Raw genomic sequence first — 17,865 nt, 5'->3', positions numbered from 1 at the left:
AGAATCTCTTGTAGAGTTGTGGCTTGCACACATTCTAGGTTTTTTCCTTCAAAATGGGATTTTTTTATAAAGAGCTGTAGACAAACATTGCGGTTAATTCTTAGACATGGGTTAGAAAGCACAAACAGGCTTTTTTGATGAGGTTAGGCTAGGAAGACCAAAGCCCTTAGTTTTTCAGCAGTAAAACATGTCCTGCTCTGCCCACAGGAGGAGGCCTGGCAGAGATCACCTTGACCTTCGACCACGGGAAAGTGATGTATGGCTTCTGCAGCCTGAAGGAGCCCACTGCCGCCCTGCCACGATACATCCTCATCAACTGGGTGAGTCGCTGTTTCAGGGGAGAGAAAGAAGGAGAGGGAAGGAAAGTAAAAAGTGTAATAAAGAGGCATCTCAAGATCATAGGTGCTACAGCAACTACTATAGATTTTTATTTCACTACAAGCACAGCAAATGAATAGCTTTATTCATACCTTTTACCATTATTTCATTTATTACATTTTATTAATTGTGTTCAAACAAAATAATTATTCACAAAGCATTGTAATCTCCTGAAGGAAAAAGACCAATAAGAAGAACAATCTTATGTTATCTGCCCCCTTAACTTAAAACAAAACATTTATAAAGAGCTGATAAATACAAAATGCATCTGTCACGGCTCAAAACAGAGGACCAAGTATTCAAGGCAAGAGAGACAGTTATTCAAAAAGCATTTATGGATCTGCAGTAGCAGTTTCTAGGGCGACTATCGCAGCAACCTCTGCAGAAAGGAAACACAGATTAGTGACCACATAAATCTGGGGGAGGAAGATTATGAATGTCAGTCACTAACCTGGCTTACTAGTTCAGTCCAAGTCCAAAGAACGAGGTGTGATCAGTGGGCTTGTGGGCTGCCAACAAGATGCAGCAGGCGCCACCCAGAATGTCCCAGAAGCTGCAGCCCCAGAGGACGGGGAACAAACAGGAGACCAGATCCGAGCAGACAAACGAGGGCAGGATAATCCAGAGGGTGAAGGTAAAGCCAGTGTCAAGGAGGTGCTCAGGATTCAGAACCAGGAGACCAGAAGTCCGAAGAGGTTCCGAAGGGAAATCCAGGTGGATGACAGAAAACAGCACCAAGGTTGTTTAGCAGACAAGCAAGAGTCCAAAAACAGGTCAGGCAACAAATCAGACGGGAACAGGCAGGCTCAGTGGTTGAGGGGCAGAACAGGATCAGGTAATCAGAAACACTAAGCATTGAATTCAGTGAAGCTCATTAATAAATTTGTATTTTATGATCCAGATGGGATTTCTTTTAGAGCCAGATGAGGCTTGACAATGATAAAAATATGACCTCAGCCACTGTAAAAAACATGAATTTACTTTAGCAAAACTGTACAACCGGAAACATTATGTGTACTGCAGGTTGCTTGTCTTTTTGTCGCTTTGTTTATTGTATTAACCACGACTAAAACTGGTTTTGTTTTTGGGGATTATCTGCTAGTTACTATGCTACTTTGGAATGTGTTATAGATTGATGGAAATATTGGGAACAATATGCCAAACATCCAGAAAGTATACAGTTTGATCCAGAAGAGAGAAAATGTGAGAAAACATGTCTGATATTGTGGATTAATTTAGCCTTTAAAGATTAGACAAAATTGAAAGAACAAGCTCAAATGTAACTTGGAAAAGAAAATACATAATATAGATGAATAAAGGAGAAATAAATTAATAATTAGTAAGTTAAGCTCATTCGTTCTCATCGAGGGTCTCCGACAAAGCTCGTTAAGAGCATTTGAACACAGTCGGACTCCATCTGAGAGCCTCAAGATGAATGTTTTACTTTGTGAACCTGACAGCAGCAGGGGCTCGATTAGCAAGTACATAATGGCAGAGTGCTGAACGACTGTGAAAGAAAGAAAGCTCATGCTTAATTACTACCTGTTTTTTTGAATCGGTTCCCAGGACCAAAGCTGCAGAGGTGAGTGGAAAAATTCCACCCAGAGATCCATTCATTAATGCAGCAAATAGTGATTGAAAGAGTCAGACAGGAAGACATTTGGTGTTTAATAGAGGCTGGGATCACAGCCACTGGTGTTTTTTTTTATAATCAAACAACAGAAACAGGCATAAGAGCAACAGACTGGACTATAATGAGCTCAGCCGGTCTGAACCGGGCCAAAAAGTAGGAATTAAAGTTCCTAAATTAAACTTTCCAGCTGTATTTTTGCTTGATTGCAGCTTGGAAAGAGATGAAATTTAGATAAACGGTTGTAAATGCAGATGAGATGAGCCTATTTTCCTGTCTAATTGGTGCTTACTGAGTTTGCTTTGTATTGGTATGAATGAGTTGTGATTAGTGAAGTATTTTCAGTCTGTCATTATGAAAAATATTTCAGTAACTGAACAGAGCCAGATGAGCAAAAGTACCAAATGAGGAACAAGCTGCTGTTAAGTGTGGTCACTAAAAATGAAACTAAAGACTAAATTTGAAAAAAATGTATATCCTAACTGAATTATTAAATGATTTAGAAAAATAACTGTATATGTTTTCTGATTATGACACTCCTGTGCTCAGTTAAAAAGCAACTGATGGTCTTCTGTTGTTTCTCAGAGAGGATTTCCAAAATCTTATCCTTCTACTGTACTTAGGACCTTGAAAAAGTACATGTCAGTAAACGGCAGATCCTATTTTTAGGTCCAAAATTTCAGATTTTATGGAATAAACTTTCCAAAAATGGATCTACTGTTGGACAGCCGCTGGTGTCATTCTTAACTTCTTCAGCAATAGAACTGATCTGATGATGTTTTATCGGCCTTCATTCCCCAAGAGGTGCGTGTCTCTTTGACTGCTGGAACATTAGGCCTGAAGCACTTGCACACAGTGGCCACTCAGACCTTTCATCATTAGTCTGATTGTCTGGAATAGTCAGAGCAGCCAGTTACAAAGTTAACTAAAAACTCTTTCTTCCTTATTCTGAAGCTGGATTTAAATGTTTGGATTTCTAAATTCACAGAATTTCTGTCAATTAACTAGATTTTAAATAGATGTACCTGATAAAGTTTCAGAATTAAGGAAGTAATGGTCTGTGTGCCTTAGATAAGGAAAGTCGAATGAGTCCAGGCCAAAATGGAGGCTTTGTTTTCCATACTTCACCAATGTGCTTTCTATTGTTTGATGCTTTGTCTTATGATATATATAGAGGTGAGGTTGGCCTAGTGGTTAGAGCATTGCGATTGCGTCCCGGAGGTTCCGAGTTCTAGTCCCACTCATTCTTCCACTCTGGGTCCTTGAGCAAGACCCTCAACCCCAGACTGCCCCCCAGGGGATGGGTTAAATGCAGAGAGTGCATTTCACCATTGGGATTTACATTAACATTATATAAGTTTTCCATTATTTTATCAGAGGTTTCCTGAGAAGTTTCTCAGACTGTGAAAAATATCTTGAATATAACTTCCCCTTCCACTGTAGTAGGGACCTACTGCTATATCGCCAAAAGGAAACTGCAAACATGTAGAATTGTTTGGACAGGTTTATTAAATGCTTAATTGACAGGAAATATGAGAAGAAAGAAAAGGGTTCAGGCTAAGGCAAATTAATGGGACAACTAGCCTCTGGACATTAGGTTGTAAACATGTGACAACTTCCTGTTAGAGGTGGAAATCACCATAGCAACTATCAACCAGCATTTTCTAGTTCTCTGGCTTTTCAGTCAAATTCTTATTTGTTATATAAATTCGACATTATGTAAGGGGCAGTCCTCTGAGGAAGCTTGTATTTTTCAATTTAATCTCTTATTTGAACTCTCTGGGAATAAGTATGCGCCACATTTCATTCATCTTTACAAAGAACAAAGTATTCAGTGAGTGTTCATTCATTCAGATCTAAGATGTGTTTATTTGAATGTTCCCTTTATTTTGAGAAGTGGTTAAGTATGTTCATGTTCAAAGGATTAGTGGGACTCAGATTTTCTGCAATAATCAGTCAATAAAAAGTGATCTAGAATGCATTTTGTCCAGGTTTATCTCTCTTTGCATCTTCTTTAGTGTTGTTTAAATTAGCTACTTACTTATTAGGGGTTGAAAGATTTCCATATTTGCTTCAGGACCAACATACACTGCCTCCGAGGTGTTATCTAATCTTTCTTTTCTGTGTTATAAACATAATCTTATGTTTTGTTTCTGTGACAGGTGGGAGAAGATGTTCCAGATGCCAGGAAGTGTGCTTGTGCCAGTCACGTTGCAACCATTGCAGACTTCTTTCAGGTGAGAACCTTTGTATAACACAAGTAGCTTTATTCTTAATGTGTGGGTTCTAATTTTACTTATTTTATTCTGTCTTCTTATAGTATATTTTATTTTTTACTCACAATTTTATTTATCTCTAGTCTGTAAACGCGTGCACTGCAAGAAAATAAGTAATTCTGATCCTGAACCTTTAGAGGCACATAATGGCAGTTACTAAGTTAGCTCGTTATCAGCTTAAGAATATTTCCAGGAATAAAGGACTAATGCCCAAGCAGGATCTAGAAAAACTTAATTTTAAACTCATTTTTAGTAGAAATAATTAGTGCAATAGTGTCTTCATAGTTTGCCTAAAAAAGTCCATCAGACAGCTGCAGCTGATCCAAAACTCTGCTGCCCGTGTTTTCACTAGACCTAAGAAAGTAGAGCACATCAGCCCGGTTCTGAAGTCCTTTCACAGGCTCCCTGTAGCTCAGAAAATGGACTTGAAAATCCTTCCGCTAGCTTCTGCTATAAATCACTGAATGGATCAGCACCTCAATACATAACAGATTTGCTGACAGTGTGTCAAACAACCTTGGAGAAGCAGCATTTAGTTCCTATGCTCTGCTTATCTGGAACAATCTTCCAGATAACTGTAAAAGTGCTAAAAGCTTGAGTTCTTTTAAGGCAAAGTTAAAAGCCCATTTGTTAAGAAATGTGAAAGTTAAACTGTTAATCAAGATTGAAGTCCAATTGTTTTATTTGCTTTTCTACCTGTTTTGACAATGTTTTCATCTTCACTTGCTTTTATTCTGCTTTTATTTGTTCCTCTAATTTACTGTTTAAATCATGTAAAGCACTTTGAATTGTCTTTGTACTGAATTTTGCTATATCAAAAAATGTACCTTTCCTTTAAAATCTTCCATTCTAACAATTACAGTTATTACAGTTATTAACACCTTTGTGTTAAAACAAAATAGCTGTAAAATATGTTAAAGCTTGTGTTTACATGCTAAAAAACTGTTAAAGTGATATGAATACTTTTGAAAGTCACTGCATAGAGTTTGTTAGTGCCAGAGGCAATGCACAGAATGATACAAAGACTTTTTAAAAAGAAACATTTACTTTGGAAAATCTGAGTTTTTTTGCTCACCAAACATGTTCTATATAGATAAGTAGAACATTTTGGTTTTGCAAAATATCTGTTAGGTGGGACAAAACCTGAATGTTTTCATCAAACCATTGGCAGTGGGGGAAAAAAAAAGCTTCATCACATTAAAACCTGTAGGAGGATCAAAGAGGAGGAACAAGTGTGTGTGATAAATTGCATCTCTTTTTTAAAATAATCTCTTGGTGCTGAAAGCATAGAGCTGACGTGTGGATGTGGAGCGAATCATACAAAGCAGTGTTTTCGCTCCTGCACACCTGGCTGACTGTATTTCAGGGTTTATAAAGCACATAAAAAGATGGAGATTAAAGCAGAGGTGATGTTTTATTTATATATATTTTTTTTCTAACAGCTGAGCAGAGTGTGCTGGAGTGTCATTACTCTAAGTGGCAGCTTTCTCTCCCACACAGAGCCAACTTCATCGCACCAACAGGGTTTTTAAATAGCCCTTTTAGGGACGTCCATATTGTATTTCTGTCGCTCTAGAGGGCATTGCAGAAGCTTGGATTACTTTCATGCAGCTCCAAAAAGTCCAAGAATAATTTGATTGCCGGTCATCAGCTCTGATACAGCCATGATAATTTAAAACAACACATTCTAGCTGTTGTCTGACATCTCTATCAGGTTTTCTGTGGTTGCATCACTGCAGATGACAACTGTAAAGCAGATGGTTTTTACAGCATAAGTAATTATTTGACCAAAGGTATGTTCTCTTTACTGACTCGGGGTTATGTGGAACCATTATAAGCAGGCATGTGTCACCTGAAATTACCTCGACTTTTGAGCAAGCTAAACATAAATCTATTTCACATCAGTTTTCCAAGCAATTCTTTGTTGTTAAGCCAACAGGCCTAGATAAACCATGAAATTTGTTTTTCGTAATTACAATTTGCACAATTTGATGGTTAATGGGAACGCACCTATTGAGAGGATATGCCAGCCCCATTATAGCCCATAGTAAGTGTAGTCCCATTGTGCAGTGATAGTCTATGCGTATTAATCATGGTAAATTAATGAACTTTGCATTTTGTTAGCTTAAGTAATTGTTAGCATTAGTAGCTGTTAGCTTAACTCAATAGTTGCTGGACTGAGCATCTATTAGCTTTGATAACTGTCAATAAAATAGCAGCTATCTTGACTCCAAATTGCAGTTTGCCTGAGTACCATTTATTAGCGATGTTAGCATGGCTTTGAGTAGGTGGTATCTTTAGTAGCTATTAGTTTTAAAAGAAATTAGCTTTCTTGAGAAATTATGGGCTTATGCAGCTCTTATGCTCAATTGTTCAATTGTAGGTTTTTGAGACCTGAAATCTGAGTTCACCCCCTCTGTTAACATAGATGGCTTCCTTAACGCCCCTCTCAAAGCACCTATTTTCTTTGTCCACAATGTGAACATTCTGGTCCTCAAAAAAATGTCATTTGTCCATTGAGGGCCAGATTACGATCCTGCCTTCAAGTATTATTTCGCCACTCTGTACTCTGAGGGTGCGCTGTCACTGGGAATCCCCTTTAACAGGTTCTCACTCATCCAGGTTATAGTCATTACAATAAAAGACAATTTAAAACAATCCACTGGACTTGGTTTCCAAGTTTGAAGAAGTTTCGCTTCCCATCCCGGAAACTTTTTCAATTCAAAATGTCGGGAATATTCCCGACATTTTGTGTCTGTCTCTCTGCCAGCTCCCAGATCAGCTTCTCTGATTGGTTGATGTGATGCGTCAAGCAGCAAAACTTAAATTCTTCCAACTCCAGCAGCTGCTGCTTTAGCAGCGCGTTGCGTTTGTCAGATGCTCAGTATCTCATGACGTGCTGCTTTAGCTGCTCAAAACGCGCTGCCGGACCTTTTGCTGCCCCTTGATGCACGTCAAGCATTGACTTTGCATGTTATCTAGCTGCTTCTGCTGCCTCTTGCACATGCGTTCTGAAAGTAGCATTAGTCATAGAAGCTGTTATATTGACTTTCATTATTTGTGAAGTTGTATCTTTAAAGATTTTCTATTTCAATTGCTTTTAAATTGGGTAGCTTTTTTTATTGTCAGCTTTACCATCTTAGCCCTTCTAAGTGGCTGTTATGTTGAGAATAGGCCTACTCTATTTGAACAATACGTGTTTTTTTTTTGGTTGTTTTTTTTAAAATAAAATCCAGTCTTTACTTTGTGGGCTTTACCTTCAGATGAAGAATCAATTTAATAGTAAATGCACAAAAATTAATTCTATCTTAAAGTAAATGAAATTATTACATTAAATGAAACTAGGGACTCTTCTTTGTTAAATTATACATTTGAGTTCATAATTATGTGAAGAAAATATTTAGAATAGCCATTACAAAAGGCAGAACGTTTTTATATTTTTTAACATATGGAAGAAAATGACAAAAGAGTAAAACAACAAACAAAATGGTTAAAGCCAACAGCTTGTTTATTTAAAAATAACTAAATTAATCTGTTTCCAACTTCTTTCATCTTTGTTTTTCAAGGGTGTGGAGATCACTGTCAATGCCAGCAGCCTGGAAGACATTGACCCGTCAGCCATCGGGCAACGGCTCACCAACGGGACAGCGGCGGTGGCGAGCCCTGTTCTGAGTCGCCTGAAAACCCGAGATGAAGAGCACACAGATGTGGTAAAAAAGAAACTTTTAGCCATTTTTGTTCCTTTCTTACTCTGCACCCGTTCCCAAATTTGCAAGGAAACTGTAACAGTGTCTATAAATGCAGGGGTTGGCAGCGTTCATTCTATATAATAAAGAGCTAAAGATAAAAACAGACATTTAAAGTTGATTTACTTTGCTTGATTACATGGTTAACTAAAAAAATATATCTGTGCTTGACTTGTGTTGCAGGGCACTGTGTACCAGAAGACTAATGCAGAGGTGGAGATGAAGAAAATCAATAGAGAGGAGTTTTGGGAACAAGCCAAGGTACACACTGCACCTAAAACAAGAAGAGGAGGAGGAAAATACAAAGGAGAAATTACAGGGAAAGAGTTTAATACTAACTTCATTTAAACAAATATATATGGTTTGTTACATTAAAATTACTATTTTTAAAATTACAATATTTCTTACAGTTAATTTGAGCTTTTATTTTATATAATTTTCGTAGAATTTGTTGTTTTTTTACATACAAGAAGACTTAAATCTAACTCTGAAACCAGCAGTCATTTGATTACAGGTTGTTTCTTTTTTTTTAAAGTTGTTTTAATTAGTAATATCTTTAGAGCCATGCTTCTGTTCTCTGCCTTATAATTTTTACTGGTTTAAGAATCATTCAGGCTTATCAAAAAAACAAAACTTAAAAAAAATATATATAAATGGCTCTTTAGGGTTGTTATTTATTTTATTTATTTATTTATTCGTTCGTCAGTGACAGTACACATTAATGAACATTTCTGTAAATGTGTCAGTACTAGCTATGAAGCTAGTTTTTAACTAGGTATGTAATGCCAACAACAACTATAAAAGAATATAAAATAAACATACAAAATGTAAAAAATTGAGGCTACATACGTACAAGGGAAAGTCATACAGTTCAAACAGACATTAGCATAAATATGTACAGATATTTACAAGGTAACACCCGATCCTGACATTTAGCTGAGTCATGCACCAGGAGATGGGTCAGGTCTAATGAGCACATTGTTGATTTAATTGTAACCAGGTTTTTAACTGAGTTCTGATAGTGAGAGGGATGCTGTTGCAGATGTTACAGCGCCTGACTATAAGTACAGTCTGGCCATAGGCGGTCCATCTGAAGGGTACTTCTGAGTGGCTTTGCCAGAAGAGGATTTCAGTTTTATGAATTCCCTTAATGACGGTGGTGCAAGTCCATTGAGTACTTTATAAATCATGCAAGCAAATTTAGGGGATTTAAAATTCTCAAAGTTGAGGAGATTGTAAGTCTCAAGACTATGGCGAGGGTGGTAGGAAACAGTTTAGTGTTTTTTGTTTTCTGTTTTTTTTATGTTTAAATATTTTTTATATAGTGATTTTATTTGTTTAAATGCGGTTTCATTTGTAAGAGACCAGGCTGTAAAACAATATTCGATGTGCGAGAAAACCATGGCATGAAAAAAAACAACCTAGATTCTGGAAATTTAATTGAGGCATGAATATATCTGAAAATATGAAGACTGAATTTAATTGTTTTAGAGATTTTTTTAAGTGACCTTTAAACGTGAAAGTAGAGTCAAGAACTACTCCAAAGTATTTGAATTCTTGTACCAGTTAAAGCTCCACATCTCTGAGAAATACATGTGAATCTGTATGCTTTCTGTTTTGTCTAGAAAAAATCATACAGACGGTCTTTTTTGGTATTTAATAGGAGACATGATTTTAGAGCCAATTTTGGACTTGGGTCATTTCAGATGTAAGGATGCAGCCAGCTTCCTCTATATTTTTAGCTGGAGTCTATATTACAGCATCGGCCGCATTTGTATCTGGGAGTTTCTGCATGCTTCTGGAGGATCATTTATGTAGGGTGAAAAAGAAGCTGGTCCTAGAATGGAGCCCAGGGGTACTCCCACTGTGCAGCGATTTGTCACTGTTGACCACAACACACTGCATTCTATTGGTAAGATATGATTTAATCGATTTTACAATTAAAATTACATAATTTGGTTAGAAGAATTGTGGTCACACTGTCAAAGGCTTTCTTTAAACCCCAAAATACAGCAGCAACACAAGCATTCTTGTCCAGAAAGCTTTTTGTTTTTTCTGAAAACACACTAATAGCGTCCTCTGTTGAGTGATGGGTGTGAAAGCCAAACGGCATCGGATGTAGAGGTTAATGACTCCTATTAAGATGTTGAGTTAATTGTTTCACGACCCATTTCTCCATAATTTTAGAGACTGCAGGTAAGATATTAATTTGCCTTAGATATGTTTTTCCATTTTGTCCCCAGTTTTGAAAACAGGACTAAACACTCCCACTTCCCATGTATCTGGGACCGCTTTAACCACTCTGTCAGAAATTTCCCCCCTTTTTTGCCTAATTGATAATATAAAAAAGAAAAGAAAAGAAAAAAGACAGTTTTTTTAGCAGCTTTTCAAGTACCTAAACAGTGTTGTTCCCAAAGAGCAATTAGCTGAAGATTTGGTGTATAGTCATGTTTAACTAAAGGATACTTAACTTATCAAGTCCTTTGTCAGTTGATTGCAAGGTATTTTTTCCCCTGTTAGTGAAAGATGCCTTTGAATCTCAAATACACAATAAACTGCCCCAATAAGTAAATGATGACCAGATTTGGTAGACATATTTTACTTTAAGTCAGTAAGACATTGGTCATTAAAAAATATTCTTCTAATCTATTCATAAACTGCACAGTCCATTGGATGAGACCATTTTGGCCCAGTTAAGCAAAGCTAACGGAGGAACTAAGTATTTTAGCTGATGATAAAGAGAAGCAGTATGACAGTCCCCACTTACAGCATGATGAAGAGCAAGCAAAGTGATCCATTGCTATTTTTTTAACCCTTTTATTGAGATAAGTTGACTTCCCTCAGTTAGTGAGTCACTGTTTTCCAACAGTAGGTGTTAAGTTGGTTAATGTAATGGAAAGCCAATAAAAAAGGTGTCCTAAACAGACGGAGCAATTACTATCACGGTTGTGTCGGACAATTTTTTAGTTATTCTATTCATTTATTATTTATTTATTGAACATTTGCTGTCAAGATCCTAAATGGAGTATAAAATCCTCAATTAGTTGTAATGTAACAGAAAAAAAAATCTGTCAGTAGGTTAAAAGCTAAGCACAGGAGCTAATTACCACTCTACATAATTAGAAAAACAGGCCATTTAGTAAATTGTAATTTACATCAACTGCTTTTGTTTGTATTTTCTGAACAGCAAAACAAATTTTATTGAAAGTTAATGTGGATTAGGGTCTGTAATTAAACAATGACATGCCTATTACTAGTTTTAGGTAAAGATATTAGGATGGAAATACCTAAAAATGTTAACATGACTGAAAAAATGTATTTTTTGTGCTACATTTGATAAAATAACGATCTAAATCTTGTTAAATAGTTAAATTAACCGCAGTGTAGGTAAATACAAAGATAAGCAAATCAAAGGAGCTACGAGTAGCTAATAGGATTGGCCTAAACAACCAGAGCATAAAATTTTAATTATATGTTAACTATGTATTACGTTCCCTGCTGAACCTGGTGTAATTAGAGATAAACTTATGAATAAGCCAGTGACTTATGCTGCGTTCACTCCAAATGCGTTATAGGTATCAAAGATGCACAAACGCAGAAACTTGGATGCTGGTTCAGACACTAATTCAAACTGTGGTCAAGTTGCTTTGTTCTGGATTCTCAGCACTTTGGTTGTTTATCTGCTCTGTTCTGTAGCTTAAAGAAGGAGAGCAGCTTCGCTTTATTTACTTTATGTGTTGGATAAATAGTTTTAATACGTTTTTAAGCGAGAAAGTCCACCTCCAGCTATCCTCTGTGCAGTCAGTTCATCAGGATTATGAGCCTGGATCAAGTCCCCAGGCCCTATAACTGGTTGGCCAATCACAACACAGAGATGTGTTTTGGATTTTTGGATGCAAAGCGGGCGGGGTTTTGATGGCAGGACGACAAAGCTGCACGACACTGGAAAAAACACAAAAATGGAAAATGGCAACAACTATTGAACCGTTCTCGTTTGACTCAGCTTTGGAATCAGTTTTGGAAGATTAGACTTGGGGTTTTCATTGAAACGTGAGCAGGAAGAGGCTCTACGCTCATTCATTTTTAAGAAGGACGTATTCGCCGTTTTACAGACAGGCTGTTTTATTACAGTCCCTCACCAGCTTCCTGAAAGGCTTACTACATCACAGTCAGTTGTGCTCATTGATCAGAGCTTTGGCCAATAGGCACAGACAGTGGTTTGAAAATCAACGGGTTGTTCTCATCAACAATCTTCTGATGTCTCATTCATCGGGGCCAGACTAAATTACACATTTAATCTTACATTTAGTCTGGTTTATCAGGCTATGTAAACACTACAACTATCAGAACATCCAATCGAATATATTTTGTCGGCAGGTTTTACCTTTCAAGTTGATTTGGGTATTTATAAACTTTTTCACCATAGTAAAAAAAATGTTTAAGTGCAGCAATAATGATCAGAGCTCGCTCTCTGTTCCTTTTAAATAGAAATACATTCTTCTGGCTTTTTTTTAGCCATTGAAGTTAACCTCTCAAGATTTTTGTTTATTTTTCATATGCAGAATATCTGCAGAAACGGTGACAGCTTCCAAGTAGTGTCTGTCTCCCCCAAAAAACTACTGGCGCAGCTCTGATTGGTTGACGCTCCGGCGTCCAGTGGCAAAAGTTCACTTTGCTGAACTCCGGTGTCGAACGCTCAGATGCCCTAAAGCTCGGATGCAGGAACACTCAAAATGCGCCGCTCAACACCTCGATGCTTTCACCCATAGACTTTGCACGTAATCCAGAGGCTTTGATGCCCAGAACGCAACCGGTGTGAACGCAGCATAAGAGAAAATCCACGTGTTCACCAGTAGCTGCTAGGTTAAGCTGATATGCTCAAATTAGCCAGCTCAAATTTAATTATAAAGGTGAAAGTTCAAATGTGGTAGGTGCTGTGATCATGCTAAAAAAGTTAATGAACAATTAAATAGATTGAAAAACATTGCACACCTTTGAAGAAGAATAGACTGAAAATGGTTAAATACTGCAAAGTGCAAAACAAACTCAGAAAAATCGTAAAAAAAAAAATTATAGAATTGTGGAAATTAGGTTCATATTTAAAAACCTTGTTGAGCAAACCAGCTGCTGGTTATGTAGATGTGGATTTTCTAGTTTTATTTTGCCTGATGAACCTAGAATGGTTTTTGTAAATCCCAGTGAAGCTGGTGTTGAAAAGAGATGAAAAACAAATTCATTTGTTGTTGAGTATTCTGGCTGTTTTGCTGCTGGCATCTTCAGACGAAATACAGAATGACGGAACAAACCATCGAGCCGCCGGTTGTTCAACAGATTTACCCTTCAAATGAACAAGACAAACAGAGAGAGACTCTGAAGTCATAAATATGAAAGAAAACTTTTTTAAAAATAATTAATAATACTGGTCATTTATTTTGATTTTTTTTATCCAAAACATTTGCACTCTGGAAGCAGAGATTTGAAATACAGATTTGACCTAATATTTTCCAACCTATTTAAGCATTTGTGTTTGTTTATGCTCTTGAAAGTTTTTTGTCCTTATGTTGCCTCACTTTTATCAAAATGCAACAGTCAGTCATAATGCCAAATAGATTGGTTTTTACATTAAGGGGTAAAAATAGAAGCTCATATGTTTGAAGTTAATGGAACTGACAGTCTGCAAGTAAGCAGGGTTGCCAGATCGGCTCTATTGTCTCCAGCCCAAACGCAGCCTAAAAAAAACGCCCACGTCAATTAAAAATCAGCCTAGATCTCAATCTAGCATTCAGGGTTTTTTTTATCCTATTTGTTTGACTCTCCAGCGCGAAGAGGAGATGAGGAAGGAGGAGGAGCGAAAGAAGGCCATGGAGGAGCGTCAGCGCTTCGAAGAGGAGCGCATGGAGCTGGAAAGGCAGGAGCAGGAGAACCGAGAGAGGAGGTACCGCGAGAGAGAGAGGCAGATCGAGGAGCACAGGTGGGCATCCAGCTAGCATCCTCTCTAAAACACAGATACTAACCAGAAAACTCTACATCAGGGAATATTGCTTTAAAAGGATTCAAGGAATATTTAATCAGACCTTCCTGACGAACACTGAGAAAATCTTTAGAAATTAAGAAAATCAGGACTTTGAACTAATTCCCCACAAGTCATGACATCACATCATCATTTAAGGTCTGAATCAAAAAATGTATTTTTACTTGGAGTTTCCTTTTTGTTTACATATCTTTTACAAATTTAACTGTGTAGAAATGAGCTACGAATCATCTTTACATCGATCTGTAGGTATTTTAATTTATATATGTTTTTATCTGATGTGTTTTTAGGAAGAAGATGCAGGAGGAGGAGGAGGCCAGAGAGAGGCTGCGCAACCAGACCACTATAGTAAGTGTTCCAACCTTCCGCTAAACCAAACAATTTCATAGGTTTATAAGCATAACTTAAATCAATTTCTGTATTTGTTTGCTATGTGATCAGACGCTGCTTGTCTCGGTCATTCAAATAGAAAGATGTGTTAAATATGTCAAACCCATGTCTGATCTTGGCTTGAAAGTTGCTGTCATCCAATATAAAAAGTAATTAGTGGTATAATGTTTGGATTAAACAAATGTGAAAAATGTAAATATGCATTAAACAAAATCTGAATCAAATCACAATTTACAAGTAAGAATCTTTTATTTTAATGGTATGAATAGATAAAAAAAATGAGATTGTTGCAGTTTATGAAGATATCTCAACAGATAAACAATAACAAAATAAGATAGATATTCTGAAAAAAATTATAAACCAAAAAGTTTTAATAAAGTGTTTCAAACAAAAGTTAAAAAGCATATGAAAGAATAATACCAGTAATAAAAAAAAAACAAATGTACTGGTGAAAATTTTACATTGAAAATCTGCCAAACAGTTTCTATAAACAGTAAATATTCTAACTGAGCTCTGCCTTTTTTATGTTGTTTTTTGTTTATTTTAAATCAAACATTTCTTACTGAAACCTGATTATTATTTTGACCCTTATTAAGTTTTATGTATTTGTGTTATAAACAATTTCCTTTGTTTCTTAAACATGATTAATTTTGCCCAAACATGGATACGTTACTGACGTATTTATTGAAGAGTTGCTTCAGAGGCAAATCTTTTGTCTTTTCATTCCTTTATGGATTATTCTGTTTTTTTTCACTTAAAAATAATCCTTGCTATCTGCTGCCCTCTACTGGTGGTGGTGTGCACATGTCCTTGTCTTTGTATTTCACTTGATAATAGATCTGCATGATTCTTTTGTCCTTTTTTAGGCGTCTGAGCCGAGCATCGAGGACCTGAACCTGGACAAGAAGGAGTCTGAGGTAGAGGTCAGTTCGATGAAAAACATGAGCTCGCAAATTACAGCAGCAAATCTAATCAAAGGAAGATGAAATGTTAAAGCAACTAAAAAACAAAAACCAATCAAACTTCACTGCTGTACTTTAAAGCTCTTGGATTTCTATAGAACACTATTAGCAGGCTGTTTGTATCCATGGAAATATTATGCATCAGTTTTTTTTTTCCTGGCTGTAAAAAAAAAAAAGTAATTTATTTAATGTTTAATCTACCAGGAAGCGAAGGCCATCATCGCCCAGCGATCTGGAAACCCTCGAGAGTTTTTCAAGCAGAAGGAGCGAGCAATGACCATTAGCGTCGACACCTCCCCCGTCTCCATCCACAGGACAGGTAGACATTTTGGGCTCCTTCATTTATATATATTTCCCCCCATAAAGCGAGGTCGTCTTGTATTCATTGAAACAGGCCTTGATGGAGGCTTCTTCAGGATTTTCTCAAATTGTTTTTAAGAGATTTTCTCTCATTTTGGGAGAAAATAAATAAATAAAAACCCCACAAAGCCTGCCTCCTCCGAGGACACAAATGGTGAAAAGTAAACGCTGTTTGTTTGGGTGATTTACACGTTTTTTGTTCTCAGATTCCCTAGTTTGATACTTTTTTTGAAACTTTTTTTTGTCTCTAAACCTCTAACAAAGTGCTGAGGCAAACAAAGCTTCTGCTTTTCTTTCGCTGCTGATTTTAATATCCATCGAGGCCGAATATCACTCAAATGTTAGTTTATTTCAGTAATTCAGTCCCAACAGGGATCATATCTCCTGTGTTTATAAAGGAGGGGGAGACACCTTGGTGTATCTCAGACACACAACCATGCACGCAGTTTTATCTAACAACAGTCAGGGAAGCCAATGAACCTGAATCTCATGATTATGGACTGAGGGAAGAAGTTGGAGTACCTGGGAAGAACTTACACATGCACAGGGAGAACATGCAAACTAACATAGAGATTCAGGTCAGGATTAGAACCTAAGACCTTTTAGCTACAAGGGAGCAGATAATGGTTTTATTCAAAATTAGATGATTGCAGAAGTCTTTTTTATTGGAGGAACTTCACAACCTCCCAGCAGAGAATTACTGACCATGTGGATCAGACTCACAGGGTAGCGTGTTTAGAAATCCTAAACTGGGGATTTGTCCAGGTACTAGACCATGAGGCCGACCGTCATTTTTAGCATTTTATAAAAATAGATTAAATATAGTCCATTGTTTTCTAGATTCCTCAAGAAAAAAGGCTTTTATGTTTTTAAAACAAGTCGCTAAAATAGTTTTTCATAAATGTTGATTTTACAGCACTTTAAAGGTGCCATGGATGACTGATGTTGTTGCTCCGCCCCTCATGGGTGGTATCCTTGGAAACTAGAAAATGGTACCTCTCCAAAAACATATAAAAAATGTTCAAGTGATGCCGTTTGCATAGATAACTGAGCTGATCAAAGTCAGGCTCACTTTTATAAGCTCAGTTTTGGACACACAGCTTTTGGTCATTACATTGACTCTGAATATAATCAGCAGTTTGGCAGGAGTCGTAGAACGGAAATCAAGGTTTATTAGACCAGATTCCCTTTTATGAGGTGAAAGAAGCACCTTTTGATCAAATATTTTTCATCTGATTTAGCTCTAATTTGCTGCAGTTGCTGCCTCCAAGGTTATTAAAATGATTTTTAGGTGTTTTTCACCTTTTTAGACGAACATTTAGCTGTGTTGTATTTTTTTCTGTACTCACAAATAAATCATAGTAACAGCTGTCATAGTTATTGCTCTTTATGTCCCGCCTTTTTACTCAAACCAAAAGATTCCATTAAGATCAGATAAATGTGAGTTATTTTTCAATTATTTCAGCTGCACGTCGTCTTCATGTGACGCTGCAGTGATGCAGTGATTACTTCAAACTGAGGCTCAACCGAACTTTACTGTAGGTGTGCTTTTTAGTATGCACCTTTTTCTGTATATAAATCTTTTTAAATGGATCAAGTTTGATATTCTAAATCTGGAGAGTTTTCTTTACTATAATCCATTGTAATAAACATGTAGTTTATTGGGTTCCAACATGAAAAAAAAACCTTAAAGAAATATTTGAAATATATCACTGTTTAAAATGACAGTAAACTGAATTACAGAAATAAATCATGTTCATTGTGATATTCTGATTTATAGAGATGCAAAGTCAGATCCAGCTTTGCAGCTGTTCTACCCATCAGCAATCTCTGCTTCTCTATAACTGCAGTGTTGCGGAGCCTCTTCTCTATGCTGGGAAGGCTTTATTCCACTAAAGGGGATATGCTTTGTTGGCTCGGATCACCAACATGTAGAATTAAACACTGATCTCTCTAAAGAAGCGGCCAAACGTTCCTGCTTTGCCTAACTGCTTGCTGTCAGCTTTTTTACAAATTACACTAATTGCTTTTCTTTCTTTTTCTCCTTTTTTTCTACCTTCTTCTTCACCATCTTTCTGATTTTAACTTCTCC

At 36.8% G+C, this 17,865-nt stretch overlaps 1 protein-coding gene across 7 annotated transcripts in view; it reads left to right on the top strand.

Moving 5' to 3' along the window:
* The window catches only part of dbn1 (drebrin 1), a 126,119-nt gene that overhangs the window by 96,790 nt on the left and 11,464 nt on the right, over positions 1-17,865 (top strand). For 4 of the 7 annotated variants that reach the window (XM_038295783.1, XM_038295789.1, XM_038295786.1 and 1 more), the window contains 8 exons: positions 208-320; positions 4,171-4,245; positions 7,851-7,994; positions 8,214-8,291; positions 13,850-14,001; positions 14,352-14,409; positions 15,318-15,374; positions 15,618-15,732. In XM_038295783.1, coding sequence (XP_038151711.1) covers positions 208-320; positions 4,171-4,245; positions 7,851-7,994; positions 8,214-8,291; positions 13,850-14,001; positions 14,352-14,409; positions 15,318-15,374; positions 15,618-15,732 — 792 coding nt within the window. The remainder of the gene's footprint in view (positions 1-207; positions 321-4,170; positions 4,246-7,850; positions 7,995-8,213; positions 8,292-13,849; positions 14,002-14,351; positions 14,410-15,317; positions 15,375-15,617; positions 15,733-17,865) is intronic. The other 3 variants (XM_038295785.1, XM_038295790.1, XM_038295788.1) reach the window with 1 other exon arrangement.

This window comes from Cyprinodon tularosa, unplaced genomic scaffold (genome assembly GCF_016077235.1).
Source record: "Cyprinodon tularosa strain WSP-4 unplaced genomic scaffold, ASM1607723v1 ctg36, whole genome shotgun sequence".
NCBI classification, from domain to species: domain Eukaryota; kingdom Metazoa; phylum Chordata; class Actinopteri; order Cyprinodontiformes; family Cyprinodontidae; genus Cyprinodon; species Cyprinodon tularosa.
Note: the sequence above shows the minus strand (reverse complement) of the source record. Positions and strands in the feature narration are given on the sequence as shown.